At 46.6% G+C, this 17,077-nt stretch overlaps 1 protein-coding gene across 3 annotated transcripts in view; it reads right to left on the reverse strand.

Annotated features, from left to right (window-relative positions):
- The window catches only part of ITPR3 (inositol 1,4,5-trisphosphate receptor type 3), a 251,892-nt gene that overhangs the window by 43,123 nt on the left and 191,692 nt on the right, over positions 1–17,077 (reverse strand). For all 3 annotated transcript variants that reach the window (XM_030220428.1, XM_030220427.1, XM_030220426.1), the window contains exons 30-36: positions 15,858–16,058; positions 12,954–13,205; positions 12,037–12,162; positions 9,248–9,373; positions 6,932–7,052; positions 2,355–2,539; positions 1,368–1,516 (exon numbers count right to left, since the gene is read on the reverse strand). In XM_030220428.1, the coding sequence (XP_030076288.1) occupies positions 1,368–1,516; positions 2,355–2,539; positions 6,932–7,052; positions 9,248–9,373; positions 12,037–12,162; positions 12,954–13,205; positions 15,858–16,058 (1,160 nt within the window). The remainder of the gene's footprint in view (positions 1–1,367; positions 1,517–2,354; positions 2,540–6,931; positions 7,053–9,247; positions 9,374–12,036; positions 12,163–12,953; positions 13,206–15,857; positions 16,059–17,077) is intronic.

A 17,077-nucleotide genomic window follows, 5' to 3' on the forward strand; every position in this document is an offset into this window, starting at 1 on the left:
AATGTAGGTAGCTTACAATCTAAAGGTTATAAACTATGTAGGGAAGGTGGTTAGGCGCCAAAAGCAAGGGAGAAGAGATGGGCTATGAGTAAGGACTTGAAGATGGGCAGGGAGGGCGCATGGCGTATGGGCTCGGGAAGTCTGTTCCAGGCATAAGGTGATGCGAGGCAGAAGGGGCGGAGTCTGGAGTTAGCGGTGGTAGAGAAGGGTACAGATAGTAGTGATTTGTCCTGAGAGCGGAGGTTACGGGTGGGAACATACGGGGAGAGGAGGGTAGAGATGTAAAGGGGGGCTGCAGATTGAGTGCACTTGAAGGTCAATAGGAGAAGCTTGAACATCCTCCCAAACCCCTTCCCCTGCACCAATCAAGAATGGCCTTGGTGGTCTAATGACCCCCCCCCCCTCCCCTTCCCATCCTGTCTCATACTTTCTTAAAAGGTTGGAGGCAGGAGGGCAGGAGCAACACCTCTGCTTCGGGTGCTGCCTCTTCCAAAATAATGGCACCCAGCCCCTGCCCATTGCATTCTGGGATGCACTGGGCAGAGCTAAGCACCATTTAAGGCGAATGGTACTTAGCCCCGCCCAGCGCATCCCAGAGTGCAACAAGCAGAGGCTAGGTGCTGCCATTTTAGAAAAGGTGGTGCCCGAGGCAGGAGGTATTGCTTCTGCCTCCAACCTTTTAAGAAGGTACAGGATGGGATGGGGAAGGCAGGGGAGGGGGGGTCACTAGGTCACCAGGGCCATTCGTGATTGTTAGGGAGGTCAGGAGGGTGCGGAGGGGAGTCACTAGGCTACCAAGGCCATTTTTGCTTGGTGTGAGGGGGGTGGGAAATGTAGGGAGGGATGAGGGGGTCCTCTGGACCACCAGGGAATTGTGTTGGGGGGGGTCACAGGGGGGGTGCTGGATGTGGAGAGGTCAAGAACACAAGCAGGCAGCCTTTGCAGCTGTCTGCTTGTGCTTTTCTCCTCTCCGACAGCTCCAGAGCAACCGTAAAATCTAGGTTGGACTTTACAGCTACTCTGGAGCTGTGCATCACCCGGAATGCTCATTAGAATACTAATGAGCTGACTGTAATACATTTGCATGGGGTTCTCGGTGGTTGCTAACAGCACACGTTAGAGCCACGGAAAACCCCTTTCTGCATTACTGACTAAAGCAAACAGTAACAGCACAGTAAGCTTTGTGCATCAGGGCCTCAGTCTCCAGTCATCTCCCTCCTCTGCCTTTTTCACCATTCATGTTGTATTTGCACCAAGCACATCTGAATTTTGTCTTCTGCCACCTTTGATTATACAGCTCTGTGATGAGTTTCTTCCATCCTGGAATCTCCTCCCCCCCCCCCCCCCCCCATGCCCCAAGCCCTTACTTGGAAATGAAGCCCCCACTCTCACATCTCACTCGGACATCAGTCCCCTCCATGAACAGTAGCTCCGGGCGATGCAGGACATCCACCAGCACAGAGAGCTCTGCATCCACCAGGGGCTTCAGTCGCTCTTCCAGGGTGTTAATGATATCCTGGGAAACGAGACAAGACAGATTTACCCAGGTAGACAGACATTGATCTGAAGCTCCCACCCTCACTCACTGGTCTCTGGTTGTATCAATAACCCCCCCCCCCCCCCCCCTCTCTTCCTCTTATATTTATTCCTATAATCAGTCTGGTTGTACCACTGCCTCTTCTAAATTCTGGCTGTGCTCCTGCCTTCCCTTTCCCCTATAATCAGGCTGTGCTCCTGCCTTCCCCTTCCCAGAATCTGGCTGTGCTCCTGCCTCTCCCACATTATAATCTAGCTGTGCTCCTGCCTTCCCCTCTTCCCTATAATCAGGCTGTGCTCCTGCCTTCCCCTTCCCAGAATCTGGCTGTGCTCCTGCCAATCCCTTCCCCTCCCCAGAATCTGGCTATGCTCCTGCATTCCCCTCTTCCCTATAATCAGGCTGTGCTCCTGCCTTGCTCTTCCCCTATAATCTGGCTCTGCTCCTTCCTCTCCCCCCTTATAATCTGGCTGTGCTCCTGCCAATCCCTTCCCCTCCCCAGAATCTGGCTATGCTCCTGCATTCCCCTCTTCCCTATAATCAGGCTGTGCTCCTGCCTTGCTCTTCCCCTATAATCTGGCTGTGCTCCTGCCTCTCCCCCCTTATAATCTGGCTGTGCTCCTGCCAATCCCTTCCCCTCCCCAGAATCTGGCTGTGCTCCTGCCTCTCCCACATTATAATCAGGCTGTGCTCCTGCCTTCCCCTTTGCCCTATAATCAGGCTGTGCTCCTGCCTTCCCCTCTCCCTTATAATCAGGCTGTGCTCTGCTCTTAAAATCTCTCTTATTGTCCCACTCTATCCATTTTCTCCTGTTCCATACCTGCAGCTTTTCCACAATGTTTTTGTAATCCCACTGGTTCTGTGTTGCGGTGACACGTGGGAATGCTCTGGTTGAGGTGGTTTTATAGGTGGATGGGTTTCTCTGTAAACTACTGTTGGAGCTGTTCAGCAAGGAGCTGACATGCGAGTCCAGGTCCATTGGGAGGGCAATGGAGCGGCTCTTGGCTAGAAGCAGAGTGAAACAAGATGCAGAACATAAGGAAGAGTGAGATTTGATTTTAGAAACTGAGGCACATCACTTCAAAAGAGTAAGACATGAGTAACAGCTGGAGCAGAATACACTGCTCATGTCGTAACACAACTGGAATGCTGAGGCATGACCAGTGCTTTTTTTGTGCCGGTACGCAACGGTACGGCGTACCGGCACCTTTTTTTTTGCTCCCCCCGCCCCGTGAGTCCATGTCCCGCACGCAGTGCCAGCCCCCATTTCCGGCCGCTGCTGCTTCTCCTGTTGAGCAGCAGCGGCCGCTACATAAAGAAAAAGATTTTTAAAAAAATTCAAACCTGGCTGAAACGCGGCACCCTGGCACTGTAGACAGCCATTAGGCATTGGCTGTTGCCCCGCAACCGCTCCTCCTCTTGCCTCTACGTCACTGCGCTCCTCCGGGGTCTTCCTCCAGGGGCAGTGACGTAGAGGCAAGAGGAGGAGCGGTTGCGGGGCAACAGCCAATGCCTAATGGCTGTCTACAGTGCCGGGGTGCCGCGTTTCAGCCAGGTTTCAATTTTTTTTTAATCTTCTTTTTCTTTGTGTAGCGGCCGCTGCTGCTCAACAACAGGAGAAGCAGCAGCGGCCGGAAATAGGGGCTGGTGCCGCGTCGCGTCTTCGCGCCGTTCGCGCCAAACTTGGCAGGGAGAGGGAATCCAACAGAGGGAAGGATTGGGGAGAGAGAGAGGGAAAACAACAGAGGGAAGGATTGGGGAGAGAGAGAAAGAGGGAAAACAACAGAGGGAAGGATTGGGGAGAGAGAGAGAAAGAGGGAAACCAACAGAGGGAAGGATTGGGGAGAGAGAGAAAGAGGGAAACCAACAGAGGGAAGGATTGGGGAAAGAGGGAAAACAACAGAGGGAAGGATTTGGGAGAGAGAGAGAGAGGGAAAACAACAGAGGGAAGGATTGGGGAGAGAGAGAGGGAAAACAACAGAGGGAAGGATTGGGGAGAGAGAGAAAGAGGGAAAACAACAGAGGGAAGGATTGGGGAGAGAGAGAGAAAGAGGGAAACCAACAGAGGGAAGGATTGGGGAGAGAGAGAAAGAGGGAAACCAACAGAGGGAAGGATTGGGGAGAGAAAGAGGGAAACCAACAGAGGGAAGGATTGGGGAGAGAGAGAAAGAGGGAAACCAACAGAGGAAGGATTGGGGAGAGAGAGAAAGAGGGAAAACAACAGAGGGAAGGATTGGGGAGAGAGAGAAAAAGGGAAACCAACAGAGGGAAGGATGGGGAGAGAGAGGGAAAAACAGATGGAAGGATTGGGGAGAGAGGGGAAAACAGATGGAAGGATGGGGATAGAGAGAGAGGGAAAACGGAAGGATTGGGGAGAGAGGGGAAAACAGATGGAAGGATGGGGATAGAGAGAGAGGGAAAACAGGGAAGGATTGGGGAGAGAGAGAAAGGGAAAACAACAGAGGGAAGGATTGGGGAGAGAGGGAAAACAACAGATGGAAGGATGGGGAGAGAGGGAAATACAGATGGAAGGATGGGGAGAGAGGGAAATACAGATGGAAGGATTGGGGAGAGAGGGAAAAACAGATGGAAGGATGGGGAGAGAGAGGGAAAAACAGATGGAAGGATTGGGGAGAGAGGGGAAAACAGATGGAAGGATGGGGATAGAGAGAGAGGGAAAACGGAAGGATTGGGGAGAGAGGGGAAAACAGATGGAAGGATGGGGATAGAGAGAGAGGGAAAACAGGGAAGGATTGGGGAGAGAGAGAAAGGGAAAACAACAGAGGGAAGGATTAGGGAGAGAGGGAAAACAACAGATGGAAGGATGGGGAGAGAGGGAAATACAGATGGAAGGATGGGGAGAGAGGGAAATACAGATGGAAGGATTGGGGAGAGAGGGAAAAACAGATGGAAGGATTGGGGAAAGAGAGAGGGAAAACAGATGGAAGGATGGGGAGAGAGAGGGGGAAAGCAGATGGAAGGATGGGGAGAGAGAGAGGGAAGATGCTGGATGGAAGAATGCAGAAAGAAATAGGGGAGACACTGGAAGGATGGGGAGAGAAAGCAGAGCTGCTGGATGGAAAAGGGGAATAGAGAAAGACTGGAGAATAAGAGGAAGGGGCATGGGGAGAACAAGGGTGAGGAAAAGATGAAAAGCCACAGGTAGATGAAGGAAATTAAAGAATGGATAGTAAGAATGAATTAAATCTGGACAGAGAGAGAGCCTGAAAATATTGAAGAAAGCAAAGAAAAAGGAGACAAAATGACAAATGGCACAGAAGAGTTAAGCGAAAAGAAAAGAAAGCAGAATCACAGACTGGGACCAATATGGAAAGAAAAACAGTCACCAGACAACAAAGGTAGAAAAAAATCATTTTATTTTCATTTTAGTGTTTGTAATTATGTCCAATTTGAGAATTTACATTGGCTGTCTTATTTTGCACTGGGTATACTGGAGCTGTAAGAGCTTACAGAGATTATTTATAATGAAAAAAATCACTTTATTTTTTTCTCCTATAGTACTATAATATTTTCAATGATGTCTGTTTATATGCGCCATGGCTGGTATAGGGGGTGTGGTTAATGTGGGTGTGGCTATGATAGGGGTGGAGCCATGTGTGGTGACCCCGCCCATAATGAGTACCGGCACCTTTTTTTCTACAAAAAAAGCACTGGGCATGACTAACACCTGAAGAAGGGAACATCAAATCAGGAATGGTGGGATTGACTGTAACAGATAGTCCCCTCATTGCTCACTGTGTTGCTGAGTCTCATGGAGAACGGAGAGTCAAAATGGGGCTCCTGCCTTCCTCTTTAAGATACACATTCCAGGCCAGTCTAGTTCCCTCCCTCACAAGGTGTATCTCCTTTTGTTCCCATCCAACCCAGCAAAGAGCTATCACATGTAACCTCTCTCCTCTTCTTCTCATCAATCTCTCCTTAGGGAGCCATCATGTACAGTTCTACTGTTCTATCGTATCTGCTTCTCATTGTGAAGGCTCTGCCATTTTCTTGATTTTTTTCCCACATTTTCCAAATATTTTAAGGTCCGCCTGGGGTCAAGTGAGCAGGAAGAAAACCCTTCCAGCGCCTTCTTCCAAGAGCTTCAGAAATTGCCACTATTTACAGTGCTGTCCAGGAATTCATCGGCAGCTCTTTCTGAGACCCACATGAGCAGGAGAGCAGGATCCAAAGCTGTGCTTGGACCCCAGGGGTTCGGTTTGGTATTTTATAGCTGCTCCATTTACAGCACTCCATAGAATTATGGCAGGCAGCTGGCACTGTATGTCCCTGTAAGAAATCCAAGTGAAGTCCCTTGGGACCTTCATGATCACAGCTGTCTAAGATGTACACTGAACCACAATACAACTACCAGTTGGTCAACAGGGCCAACGGCCCTTTCTCACCTCCGCACCCCTCCCCCTCCCCCCCCCCCCCCCCCCCCCCCCCCACCACTACCACTTTCTTAAAAGCATATGGGTAATACATTTTGCCTCAGAAACTACACCCATATCTTCCAGCTACAACGGGTTCCCACTCTAGACCCTGCACCAACATCACGATAGTGATTACTAACGTTCTGTTCCCCTGCGAGCAGCCTCATATATGAATAACATCACATGGAGAGTTAGACTGATCACTGTTACAGCATCACCAGGAACATACAGCAGGAACAAGAATCACATCAAATTGCCTTTTTTTAAGTAGAGAGATGTGGTAGCCGTGTTAGTCCACTTTTAGGGGAAATCAATAGAAATAAACAAAATAAAACATGGAAAAGAAAATAAGATGATACATTTTTTATTGGACATAACTTAATACATTTTTTGATTAGCTTTCGAAGGTAGCCCTTCTTCGTCAGATCGGAAATAAGCAAATGTTGGTAGATGACAGTATATATAAGTGAAACATCAAAGCATTTCAGTGACAGTCTAACAGGATGAGGGTGGATAGGTGAGAGACAGGAAAAGTCGGGTGGACCACCAGGGAATTGTGTCCCTCATCTACCCGGCTCTTCCTGTCTCTCACCTATCCACCCTCATCCTGTTAGACTGTCACTGAAATGCTTTAATGTTTCACTTATATATACTGTCATCTACCAATATTTGCTTATTTCCGATCTGACGAAGAAGGGCTACCTTCGAAAGCTAATCAAAAAATGTATTAAGTTATGTCCAATAAAAACGGTATCATCTTATTTTCTTTTCCATGTTTTATTTTGTTTTATTTCTATTTTTTTAACAATCTTAACATGGAACACAAAATCAAAGTGCCCTTTTCTTAATGGATCTAGGAAGGAAATTCCTGCTACATGGCTTCTAAACATGACTACAGAATATATAGGGCAAAGATGCATGAACAGGGAAACATCAGATGGATTCTGTATCTCTTCCTTACCGACCATGGCCAAGGCCCGAATACAAGCCTCTACAGAGCTCCGGTGCTGTTGCTGGAGCCAGGGACACTCCAGGAGCCTCATGGTGGACTGCAGGAGCTGAACCACAATGGTCTGGTGGGTCTGCAGGAGAAGAGAAAGACTGATCACTTTCCTGGTCCCTCTCCCATACTGGCCCCTCAGTTCCCCAAATGCAACCCTCTCTACTGCACATCTTTGCAAAAGCTGTGAAACAGCCAAGTGGATCAAAAGACTGGAAAAGAAGGACAAGTACTGTCCTTCTACTACAAGGCGACACATCTGTCCAGGACAAGAAGGTCAAGTGACTCACATCTGTGCTAGGGGCAAGGAGAAGGTTCAGGGAAAGGGAGCCAGATGCAGAGAAGGGAACCACAGTATTAGAACTTAACTAAGTTTGGGATAAGCACAAAGAAGCCTTAGAAGAGGGAGGATGAGGCATTAACCAGAGACCAAGCCAGGTCTGTGGAACTACAGTGGGAAGGAGAAAAGGGCAGGACAAGATGAACCGCATTTATCATTACATAAGAACGTAAGAGTAGCCATACTGGGTCCATCTAGCCCAGTACCTCTTTTCCAAACAATGGTCAAGCTAGGTCACAAGTACCTGGAAGAACCCAAATTGTGGAAATCTGTGCTGTTCGTTGCAGCATGGGCATGGGTATGAGTTTTCAGGTGGTAGAACTACACAGCAGAAGATTTTGCAGTGAGTTGTGAGGATCCATCCATTAGGCAGGGCAGATGAACTCAAACTGGAGCGGAAACGGGTGGTCACTGTGAGGCAGGGGGCTGGCACATGCTCAGAAGCATAGGCACCAACGTTTCAAAATGATTGGGAGTGCCATACACAATATATACTACCCCTCCCTGAATACAAATGAAGCAGTCTGCTCAATATTAAGGGTACTCAGCACCCACTGCACCCACAGAGCTGGCTCCTAAGAAGGGCCCACTTTCAAGCCTTTCTGAACTCAAGGAGAGCTCTTCTGTCCATGGTGCCTTCGGATGACATCACCATTGTTTGCCTGACTATTCCTGCTAGCTCGCAGAGAAACGTATATTAAAGAACACAATGCTAGCACTGCCAGCTGGCTCCATTTCTGCACGTCAGCTTATCCAGCCCTGGTTCCACTCCCTTTGTAAGCATGGAGATATATTTCTCCATTTCTTAGGGACATCTGTAGGTCTGAACTACAAGACCCTCTGTACAATAGGCATAAACCCTGGACTGGACCAAGATGTCCTGAGAAGCTGGAGCCAGTTGGTGACCCTACATATCTCACTCCCCTGCTGTTCTCTACCTAAGTGACAATGATTAATTAAACCAAGTTCCCTGGATTTTAGCCACCCAATATTCCTCCGGTGGGGTTAGCCGTTGTTCAGGTGCTAACCACCATGGGCTGAATTTGATCCAGATATTAAATGCTGGGCTTAATCCCAGCACCGGCAATGAATTTCCAGGTCTTGACCGACTGCCGGAAGTCGTCTCGGTGCTGGCCGATATTCAGTGGTGGTACCCAGTTAACTACCTGGGTGAACTAGGACAAGTATTTGTGGTCCTATTTGTCTGGATAGCTACCTGGGCATTGGCAGTGACCATCAGCAAAACCCAAATAACATATGGGCCTGCTCTGACTCTGAACTAGCACCACCTTGGCACTAACGAGAGAGTGCCATGGTGGTCAGAGCAGATTAAGTGCCACTGAATATCAGCTTTAGAGCCAGTCCGTGTGATTTAACCACGGAGGAGCCTCTTCAGTAAGTTACATTGTTTTCGACATCGATCTCTAGTTAGTACATAAGCACCGCCATACTGGGAAAAGACCAAGGGTCCATCAAGCCCAGCATTCTGTCTCCGACAGCGGCCAATCCAGGCTTCAAGAACCCAGCAAAACCCACCCAAAAAAAAAATAATTTTTTAATAATGTTCAATGGAGTTTTCCCTCAGGAATCTGTCCAAACCCCCCTTAAACTCCATAAGGCCAGCTGCTGTCACTACATTATTTTATATCCCAGCTAGTAATATCTGCTTAAGAGACTTATGTTTTTCAGTAATTAAAATAAAAAATGCCACATGGTAAAGAAAAACTTAGAAGCTGAGTGTGTGTTGTGTGACACCACCCCCCCTCCTCCATGCCAGTCCTTTCCATTACAGGGAAGAATTTTGAGATAACACTTGAGGAGAATATTAAAATTCAGTCACACCTGAGTCCCTCAGATCTGAGCTTGGATAATTGGTTTTGTCAGTACCATTGCCAATCTTTGGCCTGCAGGCCACATGGGCTCAACCTCCTCCTTACCTGCAGGGAGGTGCTGTTTTCAGAGAAAGGAGAGTTGAAGAAGGACCGGATGGTTTCTAGGACAACAGTGAGAACATATTTCTCCAAGGTGGGGTCTGATAATCGTTTCTCCCGTCTGTTACACACCTGGGGGACAATCATAGATTATGCGCGAGTAATGGAGGCAGATATAACCTCTCTACTGAGGCAAAACTTAACCTGCTCCTCTCTCCCACAAACAAGGCACTGCTAAACTTATCCTACATTATATATATAAAATATCATAGGCAATAAACATATTACACTGAATCTCTATCATGAAACAGCTACACAGCGCAGCCCAGCAGCAGTGTAAGCTTTCCTCACAGAACGCCTTGAATTCATAAGAAAAGTCATGTTCCAGGTGATGAGAACATTCAGGAAGGAGAAGATGCCCTAGTGTTTCTTCTGAGGAGAGTGAGTGGGGGAAGGATTTTCTAATTAAATGAAGGTAAGTCCCACAGGAGAGAAGGAAAGGCAGTCAAGGACAGTTGTGCTGGGCTTATTCTTAGGAAACCTCATTAGCACATCAAGACTGATTTGGAGGCATTTTTTTAAATTGGCAAGTACTTTATGCAAGCACATTTTCAAAGGGGAACGCCCCACAAAATTATCTTTTGAAAACTGGGAGCTGGCTGGTGTTTCACGTTTATCAGTATCCATAAACTTTGCACCTGCTTTACAGCACGTACGAATCTGTACCCTAAATGACACGCCTGGGGACGACAAAATGCAAACCCTGCGTATGTCGTCTGCTGCTCCGTCCTCTCCTTTTATAGGACAGTAAATGTACCCATGCCAAGAAGCAGCACAAGTCATTTTAGCCACAGAGGGGGAGGGTAATTTTCAACTGAGAATTTTACCTGGGCAAAAGGGTTTGAAAATTGCTTCAGCTGGAGAGTTGGGGGCAACTTTCAAACCATCCACACATATTTCTGACTTGCAGGCTTTGCTTTTTCTCATTTATTTTTTGATCAGTATGTTCATCTATTTTGATTACGTGTCTCATTATGTGTCTTCCAGTTTGTAAAACCAAGAAAAAGGGGGAAAGCAGTCAGTCAGTCAAACAAACAAACAAAAAGTGGAAGACTCCAGATGGAACGTTCCAGGAAAACCAGAAGTCCAATTTCTCCAAAAACATAAAAGGTTTATTCTCCAATATTACAATGCAGGATACACTGGCAATTCTGACCCAACACGGGAAGTGTTTCAGCAATAAGCTTTCCTCAGGGGTCCTGACTGTAGGTAACACAATGAAAACTGGGGAAATAGCCTTTGTCAACAATATAAAAGCCAAAACACTCAATGAACAGTAGCGATTTGGACCGTCGTCACTTAAACCAATCGGCAGCACAGAGCCTCAACAACAGAGTAGCAGACTGCCTTGGACTGCATACTTGATCCAATCAAGAATGGGAGTCTGTTTGGGCCTGTGTACCTGACTTAGATCCAACTAGGACTGTGTGTACAGGTTTTATGTTTGAACAATTTTATTGATGATTCAACATGTCAAACATAACCAACAGGTTGAGTATACAACAATTTAGATTTCAAAATATACTCAGTAAAAATAAAGTAACCATTCCATCATCAACGTTTACCAGTTTTCTCCCATCCCCAACCTTAACCCCCCTCCCCAATTATCATGTTTCAACCTTATCCATTGATGACACATTTAGAAAAAGAAGTACGTCAAGCAATAAGTTATAACTACAATAAGATCTCAGCCATATGACCAAAAAACCCCACAAAACTTAGTACCCAACCAAATACATCTATCAACTTCAAGTAAACCCAAACCCCCCCCCCCACCCTTCCGCCTTCCACTCTCCCCCTTCCAGCGCCAAGATACTTCAGCCCTCAACCCTCCTGACACCTAAAACCAACCCCCCCCCCTCACCTCCCTCACCCACCCCCCATTCTCATAACGGTGTACAGGTTTTAATAAAGGAATTGTTTTATTACCACTTTGGATCATCCTGGTGACTCATTCTTTCCACTCTTTGTTTTCTGTGGCAATTTTGTGTGGGAATGCTAGTTTTCTTCTTCTTTCTGGACTTACATTCTATTCAATAAATGGCAAGGGCACATCCCTGATTATATGGTTGCTCATTTTTGTTTTTAAATAGAGCTCGGAAGTGTACTGCTGATACTTTTTTTACATTCCCAAATGTTAAAGGAAGGAGAAGGCTAGGTCTCTTTGATGATTATTACCAGTTCAGGGAACACATCAATGGAAGGAAGTTGCAGAGCTGTTTTCTTTATCACAGTCCTATCTGTCATTTAGAAAGCTTCTAAAAACTTATCTTTTCAGAAAATGTTGTATTTAATATGATCTTTCTGTTGTTATTGCTTACTGAAATTTGTTTTGGCTTCTTTGATTGGAGCCCGCTTAGAACTGTTGAGGTGTTAGCGGGCTACAAACCTGGATGTAATATAATGTAATGTAATGTCACACACAATTACCATTATAAAATTGGCGCGTATCACCTGTATTTTTTGCACCTAATTTTTGGCGCATTTTCTTGAATTTACCCCATACAGTACCCACGGTCACTTGCACCTATATCTGAAGCAGGTAGAAATTTATGTGAGAAGTATATGAGTAGATCTGAAAATGCAGTCTTGCCTGTCTAAACCTGTCTCCTTTCAATATGGCTAAAAGAACAATGCATGGGCTTTTAGCCACATTTTGAGCAGGTAAAGCGCTTTGAAAGTTGCTTTCATTATGAGCAGTTATGACGGTAAGGTGAATGAGAAAAAGGACTTACCCTGGCCATATCCAGAGTGAAATTCTCAAAGAGCGTCCAGATGTGGTTGCTGGTGTAGATCTCCTTCATCTCCACCTCCGTGTCCACGTAACAGTGGTTCACAAAATTTACATAGGCGATTTTCACCTGTAGTTGAAAAGGCGATGGATCCCATCACATCAAGAGAGAAAACAATAAAAATCAGGTCAACATGTATCCTCTTCTACAGTGGGGTCTGCTTGAAAGCTGGAGTATTAAAGCCCTCTGATCACCCCCCCCCCCCCCCCTCTGGCTCACTGCTCCAGTTTGATCCCATCCATGCTCCTGACATCCTCCCCCCTTTCTGCCTTCATCTATAACTATCATGTATCTGAAGACCCCCTCCATATCTAACTTAGAAACCTTGTTTAATTTTAGGTAGGCGACTATATAAAGAAACATGTTTAAATTCTAAATATAGGTTCCTACCCTTAGCCCCTAACTTAGCCATATCTACAGAGACGCTCCGTAATCTTTATATTCAGCCTTTCAGTAATTACCCTTGTTAACATCAAAATTCAATTAGATCCTGGTAATATTAGGCACAGATAAGCAAAGTCACTCACAGAGCTGACAGAGTTGAAATGTCGGCCTTGGACCACTAAATTGGACCACATGCTCTTGTACTATGACTGAGCTCAACCACAGGAGATGCACTTCCTTCTGTCTTTATTTTCCTTTCCCTCTTTACTCCATTCTGTCTCTCCCTTCCCCATCTTTATTTCTACTCCATTCATCTCCAGTTCTCATACTTTCCATCTCCCCCTATGTCTTATTGTCTCGTTTTCTTCCTCTCCTTCTTTCTTCACCTCCACTTTCTTCTCAACGTCCACATCTCCCCCTTCTCTCTGTCTCATCCTTGGACAGCTCTTGGTTTCCCTCTGCTCCCCTCACAGTACCTCAGTGATGCAGTCCTCGTGGGTAACAACACGCACGACATCTTCCAGCGGCAGGAGTGAGGTGCATTTGATCTCTGTATATACATTCTTCCCCTCGGCACATGCGGCCAGCAGCTCCACCAGGGAGATGTGGTACATTAGGGGGCTGTTTTCTTCCACACCTTCTCGCGCAGCCGCCATCATCTCCAACATGTTGGCGAAGGATGCCTTGTCATTGTAGAAGATTACTGCATCATCTCCAGCATTGGTCAGCTGTAGTACAAAGAAAAGAAAAGAAGGCACTGTTCTGTGTGGCCCAACAGCAACAAGAAAAGATCAGCTCATGACAGTTACATCCCCATCTCAGTGCATTAAGTGCATCCATATTTTATGGAAATCAGTTCACATCAGCACCCTGGCAGGGGGCAACTACCAGTTGTTTCCTTTGGATAATGGTCTTCTGGAAACACACAACAGCAAGAAATAAGCAAAAAACAAAAACAAGCAGATGCTCTATGCCTAAAGAAGAACACTAAAAGGAAACTTCAAAACACTCGAGAACATCCAACCAACAATAAATAAATAAATAAAAATCAAGACAGTTTAATTGACAGGAGACAGTGTCATGTGACAAGGCTGAAGCCGTAGCTGCCATCTTGATACACTCAAACCAAAGCAGATTAATGGTCCACACCAAGCCATGCATAGGCAGTCCTTATTTCCAATAAGCGTTTGCTATTGTTTTGGGTGACTCAATATGGCACTGAATATCCGAGGCTAATTCAAAGGGCCCTACGTGGGTCCCAACCAATATTCAGCCAGGGCCTGCATACGACAGTTATATGAGTCCCGGCATAATTTTTTCTATTATACCCCTCCTGGCCTTCCAAACCAGTCTCCTTCCTTCTATAATACCCTCCCCCCAGCCTGTAGCAGTAAGAACCCCCCTCCCCCCTCGGAGCATCCCCCCTGGACTAGATAGGGGCCCCCGGGCCTACCTCCTATTCCTGGATATCCAGTAGATGCAATGGGGCAGGAGAAAAGCCCACTCACTCCTGCCCGTTGAGGCTGCCACAAGAAAATGGCTGCTGTGACAGCTTTTGAGCTGTCCTAATTTTGGCCGTTTAGCTATGCAGGTCCCGGACCTGAATGTTGCCAGCTTTTCCCCAGTGGTGCTCCCTAAACCACCCCTGACCTGCTCACTTTCTACATAGGCGGTCAGAGACGATATTCAGTGGCACTGGCCGGTTTAATGCCACTGAATATTAGCAGTTGTGAGGCTCAAAGCGATATAAGTGGGCAGGAGCCCCTCCTGCCTGCTTAAATTGCTTTGAATATCGGGCCCTTTGAAATCAACAAGAGAGGACTCAAGAAAGATCTCGGTTTCTTATCACATTATAAGCCAAGAAATTCTACTGCTTTGACACTTTCTGATCACCCCTCCATCTCTCCCTCTCTCCCAGCCTTTTCTCCCTAGAGGCTGTCATTGGAATACTTAATGATTCGCTTATGTTTATATTCTAGTATTCTCATCTTTTGGTCATACTGTCCTGACATGAGGATGGAGGTTTTATCTAGAGCTGTACCGAAGAGCGTATTTTACTATCCGGCCACATACGAAGAATGAAAAATATTATTCAGCTGAACATGAATACCAAATACTAATAATGGGTATTGAGCTTTAACATAACAAATAATAAAAGAAGCAACATGAAATCAAAGATCAAGTGTTTATTTCAGTAGGATTTAACACAGTAGAGCCCAGGATTATTCATAGCCAAATTTAAATTACTATTTGGCTGAATATGAATAACGTATTTGAGGCTCTATTCGGGGCTGACCTAGGTTTAATCTTTACAAGGTAGTCAAAAATGTATTAATTAGTGCAATAAGAAGTCACCTGATATTCTTTAAACCATACTACTTAAATCATCTCATGAAAACTCAGATGGGCCACATGCACAGGCCTCGGAAATATTTGAGGCCCAAAATGAGATGGAAAAGAAAGGGTACCTTGGGGCTTTCTTAGCTGCTTTTAATTAATTCAATACAGGTGAATACTTTTTAAAATGATCCTGTTTAGAAGCTGACCGAAACCTAGGGTTACCATATGGCTCCAGAAAAAGGAGGACGGATTGAGCCAGCCAGGTTTTACTTCCATTGCTTTGAAAGCAATGGAAGTAAAACCCGGCTGGCTCAATCCATCCTCCTTTTTCTGGAGCCATATGGTAACCCTACCGAAACCGAATCAGCAGACGGAATCTGCTGTTCAGTTTTGACCGATACTGAACCCGAAAACAGCACCTCCTTCCCCCTGCCCCCAGCAAATAGCGGGTCCTCCCGGGCTGCCAGCACTACCCCTACCCCGCTGCCAAAGGTGGGGGTGCTACTGCCAGTGTTGGTACCACCACTGCCAGGGGGGAGGTGCTACCACTGTCCGCTGTCCCACCCCCACAGAAACTTGGTTCAAACACGCCGAACTGGGCTGGCCGGCCATCCACCCCATCCCTTGGAGGACAGCGGGGCCACCAAGCCAGCCCTTGCACACCTGGAGGCCCTGGCCTACCCTTAACGTCCCTGGTGGCCTGGGGGAACTGGGTGGGTGGCAGGCCCAGTCCAGCCTATTCAGGCCAAATCTCTGCGAGGGTGAGGAGAGTTGGCCAAAGAACTCGCTCTGGTGGGGTGGAGGGGAAGTTTCGGTTGCAGCCAAAAATGCACTTGTACTTTCTGTCAAAACCTGAAATCAGATTTTGGGCCAGTTTTGGTGCCAAAACCGAACCCAAAATTCGGTCGGCCTCTAATCCTACTTCTGGTCCCTTGTTTGGTTCTGGATCACACACTCTGGTAGACTGGCTACTGAGGCGCACCCATTCTCCCAGAAGCCCCTCCCCCCCACCACCATTAACACATGCAGGACTGTCACACCTCTGTCATGATCATATCCTGGCACTTCTTGATGTACTTCCCTTCCGCCTTGATGATGGTGTGCAGGAAGTCCAGGTACTGCACATGGCGGCCGTGGGTGGCCAGACAATGGATGAAGTGCTGCAACACTGCTTCGCTAATCTCAGAGCACAGCTGGTAGTTGTTCAGGAAGATGTGCTGCATCGTCTCCGCCTCCATGAGCTGTAGAGAAATCGAAAGCCCGTTTAAATGAGCTGAGCACCAGGACCCGTAGACTCATCTGTACACCCCACAACTGATCTCTATACCCAGCCTTCTGCTTCTCCCAAGAATCAACGTTATTTATTTATTTATTTATTTATGGTTCATTTATACCCCACAGTTTCTCACAATTGCAGGCACAATGTGGCTTACATGAATTACAAAAGTACAGAAGTACAACACATAAATTTTACAGCAGAATAAGGAAAGAACACTAACAACAATTAGGGTGACTAATAAGCAGAATTACTAATGGAGTAAGTTTTTTCAAAAAGGAACGTTTTCAACATCTTCTTGAAAAGGTGATGATCAGATTGAGATTTTAGGTTCAGAGGTAAAGCATTCCAAGTCTTCGGGCTGGAGTAGTGAAAAGTAGAGGCAAAAAGAAGCTTGTATTTGACACCCCGGCAAGACGGATAATGAAGTTGGAGATAGGTGCGGGCTGTGTTGATGGCATTTCTAGGTGGGAGGTCTATTAGAGGAATCATGTATTCCGGAGCTAGACCGTAGATAATTTTATGCGTTAAGGTGCAGAGCTTGAAAGCGATTCGCTCTCTAACTGGGAGCCAGTGCAGATTGAGACGTAGAGGTTGAGCGGGAACCATGCGCGATTTGCCCAGGATGAGTCTTGCAGCAGTGTTCTGGGCAGTCTGGAACTTTCGCAGTAGTTGCTCCTGGCAGCCTGCGTAAATCCCGCTGCAGTAGTCAAGGTGAGAGAGAACTAACCAGTGAACAAGTGTGCGGAAGAGCTCTCTGGTGAGACAAAACCTAATGCGCCGCAGTCTCCACATTGCATAGAACATCCGCTTGGTGACCGCTCGTACTTGCAAATCCAGTTGAAGGTAAGGGTCCAGCTCAACACCTAGAAGTTTTAAGCTCTTTGAAATAGGGAGAGTCTGGTCTTTAAGGACAAGCAAGCGTGATGAAAATCTGGTATGGATGGACAAGAGCACCAGACACTGAGTTTTATCTTTGTTTAA

This window comes from Microcaecilia unicolor, chromosome 12, assembly GCF_901765095.1.
Source record: "Microcaecilia unicolor chromosome 12, aMicUni1.1, whole genome shotgun sequence".
Lineage (NCBI taxonomy): Eukaryota > Metazoa > Chordata > Amphibia > Gymnophiona > Siphonopidae > Microcaecilia > Microcaecilia unicolor.